General features: G+C 39.1%; 1 protein-coding gene across 1 annotated transcript; it reads left to right on the forward strand.

Annotated features, from left to right (window-relative positions):
* The first annotated feature begins 265 nt into the window (after window positions 1–265).
* Window positions 266–6,887, forward strand: derl2 (derlin 2). The gene is made up of 7 exons (XM_042092855.1): window positions 266–396; window positions 1,424–1,489; window positions 1,582–1,655; window positions 1,844–1,937; window positions 2,509–2,704; window positions 3,813–3,903; window positions 6,031–6,887. The coding sequence occupies exons 1-7, from the start codon at window positions 304–306 to the stop codon at window positions 6,134–6,136; spliced, it is 720 nt and encodes a 239-aa protein (XP_041948789.1). The 5' UTR covers window positions 266–303; the 3' UTR covers window positions 6,137–6,887.
* The last annotated feature ends 224 nt before the right edge of the window (window positions 6,888–7,111 follow it).

Below are 7,111 nucleotides of genomic sequence, written 5' to 3' on the forward strand. Positions count from 1 at the left end.
TGATAGTGATAGCTGATAATAATCAAATATACTGGGTTTGTTTGCACAGGAAACAAGCCCATATAAACATGTCAGTCGTGTGCAGCGTCCCACTAGACACGTATATGTGCGAAAACCAATGGAAAACTGACATATGTGGCCGTCCTACAAGTGACTGACATGTTTGTACTCCAATAACAAAACAGACTCATCAAATAGTACACGAATGAGAGGTCACAAATATGAAATGCCCCTCCCCTTTCCACTGAATGTTATGACGTGTCAAGAAAATGCCGGAAGCACCTGTGTGGTGGTCCAAAGAAGATGGCTTACCAGACATTCCAGCAGGAATATTTACAGATTCCTGTGGTAACCAGGGCATACACCACTGCCTGTGTACTTACAACAGCTGCTGTGGTAAGTAATATCTTTTATAAAAGTATTTATAATAGCAAAGTGTCTGAGTTGTTACTGTGAAAGGTCCATGAATGCAGTCCTCTTCCCCTGTTTAGCTGTAACTCATTAGCCTAGCCGAACGCTAACGATACACAGTTATCTAAATGTTTAAAATAGGTTGTTGTGTTTATCTATCCAACTAGTTGTCAAAGAGAAATTACCCATTGTGAGAAGCAATTAGCGATATACAACGTTTTGTGTTTCTGCTGACTTTACCGGGCATGATATTAGCGAGCGATAGATGTGCAGCTAGCATAGCGTAGGTTTTGTTGACTCTTTCAGCACACACCACTTGTGCACACACAGCGCACAAGGCTAGTTAACGTTAGCTAACGTTGTGCCTCACTCTCGTATCTTACGTATGGCTATGTGTTCAGCAACATTTTACCATGTTATGGGAAGTAACGTTAACGTGATGTCTTGATTGTGAAGTTGTGCGTACCTAGATAGCGATCAGATAGTCACAGGGTAAACATACCTGATTCCCGGTGTATTGGTTTAGTTTAAGGGCATTGCTATCTTCTCTTGGAGGTAGGCTACATGTAAAATAGTCATACTGTTAACTTAGTGCAGGCCTATTTTCATTATTCAGACCCATTATTCAGGTCCCACCAGGGCTGTACGTTAGCTTTTTTTGCTCATTGCACTGATGCTATAGAGGTTGATATTTTTGTACCACAATCCACAAAATCTGTAGCAACGGTATGCACTTACAAACACCTAAGTTGAATGGTACACTCTTGAAAAGGGTTTAAAGAAGGTGTCACCGGTGCTAAGATGATAAATACATAGCACATATATAGTACAGTTGTTTTGTAGCATGTTTTACATATATGTAGCACTGTACAGCCCTGCCCACTGATGTCTGAATTATGAGTATCTTGCTGTAGCTAGTGTGAACCTAACCGATTATAGCGGTGTTTGGTATTACGGTGTAATTCTGAGCTGATTGTACTCACCTCATGTTTTTGCTTCTATTCTATACCAGCAACTAGAACTCATCACACCTTTCCAACTCTATTTCAATCCAGATTTGATTTTAAGGAATTATCAAGTAAGTGCTCCCTTTGCAGTTCAATGTTTGTGATTTAGAATTAAGATATTCACAGACTAGACAGTAAGTATTTATTTTCTCTTACTTCACAGGTATGGCGACTTATAACCAACTTCCTGTTTTTTGGTCCAGTTGGTTTCAACTTCTTATTCAACATGATATTCTTGTATCCTTTGTCGGCAGATGCACTTCAGCTACTAAGCATATGATTTTTGTCCATCAGAATGCATGAAATGCCTTTGATTTGTGATATTCCATATATCCATTTTTGGGGCTAAAATCGTGCTCTGTTGCAGGGGCATCCCATAATATTTCATTGTTATGCTCAGTATGTCTTTAACTCAAGTGTTGCAGATACCGATATTGTCGTATGCTGGAGGAGGGTTCGTTCAGAGGCAGAACAGCTGATTTTGTCTTCATGTTCCTCTTTGGCGGCCTTCTCATGACTGTATCCTTTTGTCACAATGGGATAATCATTTTACTCATTTTAGCATTGTTACTTTGTTTTGTACTCTTGTTACAATAGCATAACTGAAGATGGAACTTGTAATTACAGTCTGTGGCATAATGTTGTTAAATATCATTGGATATTTAGTTTACAGTTGCTTAAATATTGCCAATTACATGCTTAAAATTTGCTAAACAAATTGCCCCATTGGGGATAGGGCTGCACAATTATTGCAATCGCAAAATGAACCAACACAATTACCTAATCGGAAAAGCTACAAATAATTGTGTACAGTTAATTTTAGTGAACTTCACTGTTGGTTGGGGGTATTGTGCTTCTTGTGCACTTGGTGTGCTTACCAATCAAATATCTGTCAGGGAAATATCGTAATTAGGTATTTTCCCCAAATCGTGCAGCCCTAGTTGTTGTCCAATAACATTCTACATACTTCTTTACCTAATCTTTACTGCCATTCTTGCATGTGAACAGACAAGTCTTGTGGATACAGTTTTGTAAAATTACAGATATACATGGTTTTCCATTTTGTTTATCGAACTTAATTTCCGAACAGATATTTGGCACATTTGTGAGTTTGGTGTTCCTAGGCCAGGCGTTCACCATCATGTTGGTGTACGTGTGGAGCAGGCGCAACCCCAACGTGCGCATGAACTTCTTTGGTCTGCTAAACTTCCAGGCCCCCTTCCTGCCATGGGTGCTAATGGGCTTCTCTCTGCTGCTTGGAAACTCCATCATTGTGGATCTCTTAGGTAATAAAAAGAGCAAATCAGGCCACCTCTTTGCCCAGCACATTAGTCATTATGAATTAGGTGTAAAGGTAGGCGTATTCGTACCGAATCGTTTAGGTTCAGGTTCAATACAGATGTGTACCAAATATAGTCTTTAACAGTAATCAGTAGGCTTTTTGCTTGCGGACCATGTTTCAAATTCCCACATGAACATATTGTGGTGGACCATATGGCAGTTTAGTCAATTGACGTCAAGAAACATCTTACACCTTTCCAAAATACTATTCCCATTGCGCGTCAGCAATATTGTTTTTTAGTTTAGCAGTACCTACAGACTCACTGTACTGAAAATGACTGAAACGGGACTTCAAAACCGAGGTACACACTTTGTATACCGGCACACCCCTATTGTGCATCACATGAAGTGTTTCCTGCACAAGAATATTGCATGTGCACATTATGCATCACATCAAGAGTTTACCCTACAAATGTTTCTAGCAGTTTCTAGAAATTTGTTAACCCAGCTAAATAACAGGGGTCCGGAAGAAAAAATTGAAAAACCCTTTAATGATGGGTTATGGCAAGTTTTGTGGAAACAAATGGACTGTTTGAGACTTACAAATATGACATAATCATCAACAGATTCATAGCATCTGCTGTGAAAAAAAGATGGCAATTACAAAGCATGATTATTACAGCACATACCTTGAACTGGTCACAAAGGAGGGCTTAGTATACTTTTAGACAGGATTATTCAAGTTTCTATTTTGTCTTAATTTTCATATATTTTTATTTATATTATTGGTAGAAAACAACGTAAATTGAACACTTTAGCTTGTGAACAATTTACCTTTCTCTGATTTTGGGAAAAAAATATATTGTATAGGCTGCAGGCTTGTCTGAATCGCCTGAAACGTAACATTTGTAGATGTCCTGAATAATGATAGGTTTCGCGAGGATTTGATGCACTTCACTTAGTCGATGTAAAAACTATTTCAAGATGACTGGCGGTTGTGCTTTCACAGAGTGCAAGTGACATTACATGATCACTGATCACTATAGGGAAATTGCCGATGGGTATTTTTCTGTTTGAGCATATTATGAATCTCTGTTCTCTCTACCCATGTAGGTATTGCTGTGGGACATGTCTATTTTTTCCTTGAGGATATATTCCCCAATCAACCAGGTGGCAGCAGATGGTTGAAGACCCCCACCATTCTGTAAGTGTTGCTTCTTTAGCATCAGGTCTCTCAGGCTTGAACTATGTTGCAATTACGACCCAGCTAGAGAATAGAAGGGACACCTTTTTTTCCTCTTGACTCAAGCGCTTCCGTTCAGAAATTATTTGAAAAGACCAGTTGATGGCCATTATTGGTATTTAAAAGGGGAAGTGGAGGCAACATGTGTACCAGGAAGGGAACCATGTGTGAACACCCTTACAACCTTGCTCCTTTTCAGAGTCTCTAAACAATTAGCCGTTCTAGAGTAATCAGGTTTTGAAATTGAAGCAAATGTCTATATGGTCTCCAACTTTGGGCTTTTGTAATACATGATTTCATAAAAGGCCAAATACAAAATAAATGTTAAAATATCACCTAGATAACTAAATATTTAAACCAGAGTTTTTCAGTGTATTTTCACAAAATGCTAAGCATGCATATATTTAAGTTTCTTAAAGCTGAGCTGTGCTTAAATTGTTCAGTGCATGGTTTCATAACAGGCCAAATAGAAAATAACTGCTAAATTTTAAATATAGCCTTGATACCTGTAAATATTTAAATCTGATGGTGTACAGTATAGTTAGATCAAGTTAGATAGTTGGATTATAGGATGCTTCAGAACTCATACCAACAGTGGCAGGTGGAGAAAATATTTAATCTCCATCCCTGATTCAAGTTTTGTACATGTCCGTCAAAGATACCTGTTGATTACAAAACCTTGTTTTTGCTTTTTTGCAACATACTTTCTGCCAGAAAACAAATTCACCCGCATTATATGTGTACATTTAGTGACTGTACACCAATCGGCCTGTAGACACACACACACACACACACGCATGCAGGCACACATAAACACACCTACACGCACACACACATAAAAAAAAAAAACACCACACACACACACAAAAGCAGACTATGCACACACTCAGTTCCATACACAAAAGTAGGAGATGGAGACAAATGGACAAAGCGTGATTTATTTTTAGAATGTGCAGGACTAGTGGGCGGCGGTCATATTTTGTACCGCTCTGCATGCTGCATGGTGCAGTTCAGGCTGCTGTTCACTTGTCATTTTGGATGTGAGCTACAGGTAGTTGGACATAACAACAGTAACCAGGTGGGATGGACATACCACTAAATTAGAAAGTGTGATTGGCTGACATGTTGACTAACGGTTCTTTGCAGTAACTTCAGATCAGAATTCATTCGGAAAATATATTTTTATATATTATATTTATATATTCATGAAACAAACTACCACACCAATCATGGGTTACGATAATTATTTAAACCTGATAATGAATGATGATGAAAATACATAACTAACCCAGCTATAGCCCATAATCCAAAGCCGTAAGGTCTGAGACCCCCAGAAGAAAACTGAGACCTATCAGAGCTGAAGTGCACTAGAAAGAGATCCGAGACTTTCAAATGAACTCACAATGTGAATGCAAAATGAACAAAACCTTTTGTTTTGGCCCACTTTCTGGTCCCCTTTTAGTGGACTGGTTCTTTTAAAAAGGTATATGTTCACCTGAGGAAGCTCTGTGTGACCGAAAAGTTGTGTGAAATAAAGTATTTGCATGCGTAAAGGACCGTGTACAGGACTTCTTCAATAAGCATTACAGGTGACCTGTACCTTTTCCGACGCACCGGTCCCAAAGAAGAGGTGTGCAAAAGTGCTTTTGAACTAAAAAGGACTACAGTATGTGAAAACACCCTAACAGTGAGGACAAATTGCCCAAAATGAGGACACCCCCCAATTTCTGCTCATCGGCTTATTGATATTGGGCAATGCTTTCATTTTGCTGCTCTGCCGCTCTTGCACTCTTGTTTATGTTTCACAAATGCAATGTAATTAAGCTGCAAAGACAATACTGGAAATATAGATGAAGGATCACCATTTGGCCATATTGGTCAGGCTCTAATATTTAATATTAAACTCAAGGCCATGCAGAACTGAAACTGAGTGTATGTCTGTTCAGTAATACATGTACAGTTGCTCAGCTGTGCATCAGAGGCTGAATGTTTGAGTCTGGTTAGGAGCTCACTTTTGAGCAAGAAGAAGAAGTGGCCTTTTAACCACATGAAAGCGATGATTGCTGATGATCTCTATTTCTTCTACAGCAAGATGCTATTCGACACTCCAGAGGAGGACGCCAACTACAACCCACTTCCAGAGGAGAGGCCTGGAGGTTTTGCTTGGGGTCAAGGCCAACGTCTTGGAGGCTAGCTTGAGCTCCTTTTGCCACTATTTTTTCTCCTTTTTTTGCCTCTGGACATTGATGCTGAGTGCAGTGGGAGATCAGAAACAAAAATGTGTTCTCCCTCCCCCCCCTCCCCCCCCCTCCCCCCCCAAATCGTTTCTCATGTACTGTACAATGAACAGAAACTCACTGAGGTCAGGGGAGAGACTCTTGGTTTGTCGGCGTCTGCAACCTCCTTTTCCCCGAAACTTTCTGAGCCTGACTGACTCAAAGCAGGAGAAGGGTCACAGCGACAGGATGTTGCTTTTTAAAGTAATCCTGCATTGGCTACAGGTTTTTTCTTCTTTTGGTTTGTCTCGATGTGCAACAGTCAGTTGGCATTCAACTGCAAAAGGAAAAATCTGGATAAGTTCATATCAGAATATTGTCATTTTACTAAAAAAACAAAACAAAAAATAAATGTGTATAAAGTGTGCATTTAGCCCTGCATCCTCTCTTACCTTTTTTTAAATGTTCTTTTACAAGATCACACTTTTTCACTCATCACTGAGACTTGGAGAGTGCAGTGCAGAAATCATTTTGGATATAATACCTTCTGTTGCTGTTTGTTTTTGGATGTGCTTGCTGTAGTTGCAGACGTGTGATGAGCCCTTGCGTTTTTTATCTGCTTTGGGGAAGTGTGATGATGCCTGTGTTTCTGACTGATTTCAATTGCCTTTGTTGAAGTGAAGGAGTTGATATAACAAGTAAAGGGTGTATGCCAAATGTTTTACTTTATTTGATGTGTTTTTCAGCTATTGTCTCTCTTGATAGGATGTTGTTCATCATAACCTGTTAACCTTCAATAATTGTATTCCACAGTGCCTTAGGTAGTAAAGTAAGAAAGGTGTCCACAATGTTGTGTGTACAAAAAAAACAACTAAAAATGCATTTACATAATGTGATGGCATAATCTTTTGCAAACTATTACTTGTAAAAGTACTCATTAATTTTCAGGCAAG

The sequence above is a fragment of the Alosa sapidissima genome, chromosome 5 (genome assembly GCF_018492685.1).
Source record: "Alosa sapidissima isolate fAloSap1 chromosome 5, fAloSap1.pri, whole genome shotgun sequence".
Lineage (NCBI taxonomy): Eukaryota > Metazoa > Chordata > Actinopteri > Clupeiformes > Clupeidae > Alosa > Alosa sapidissima.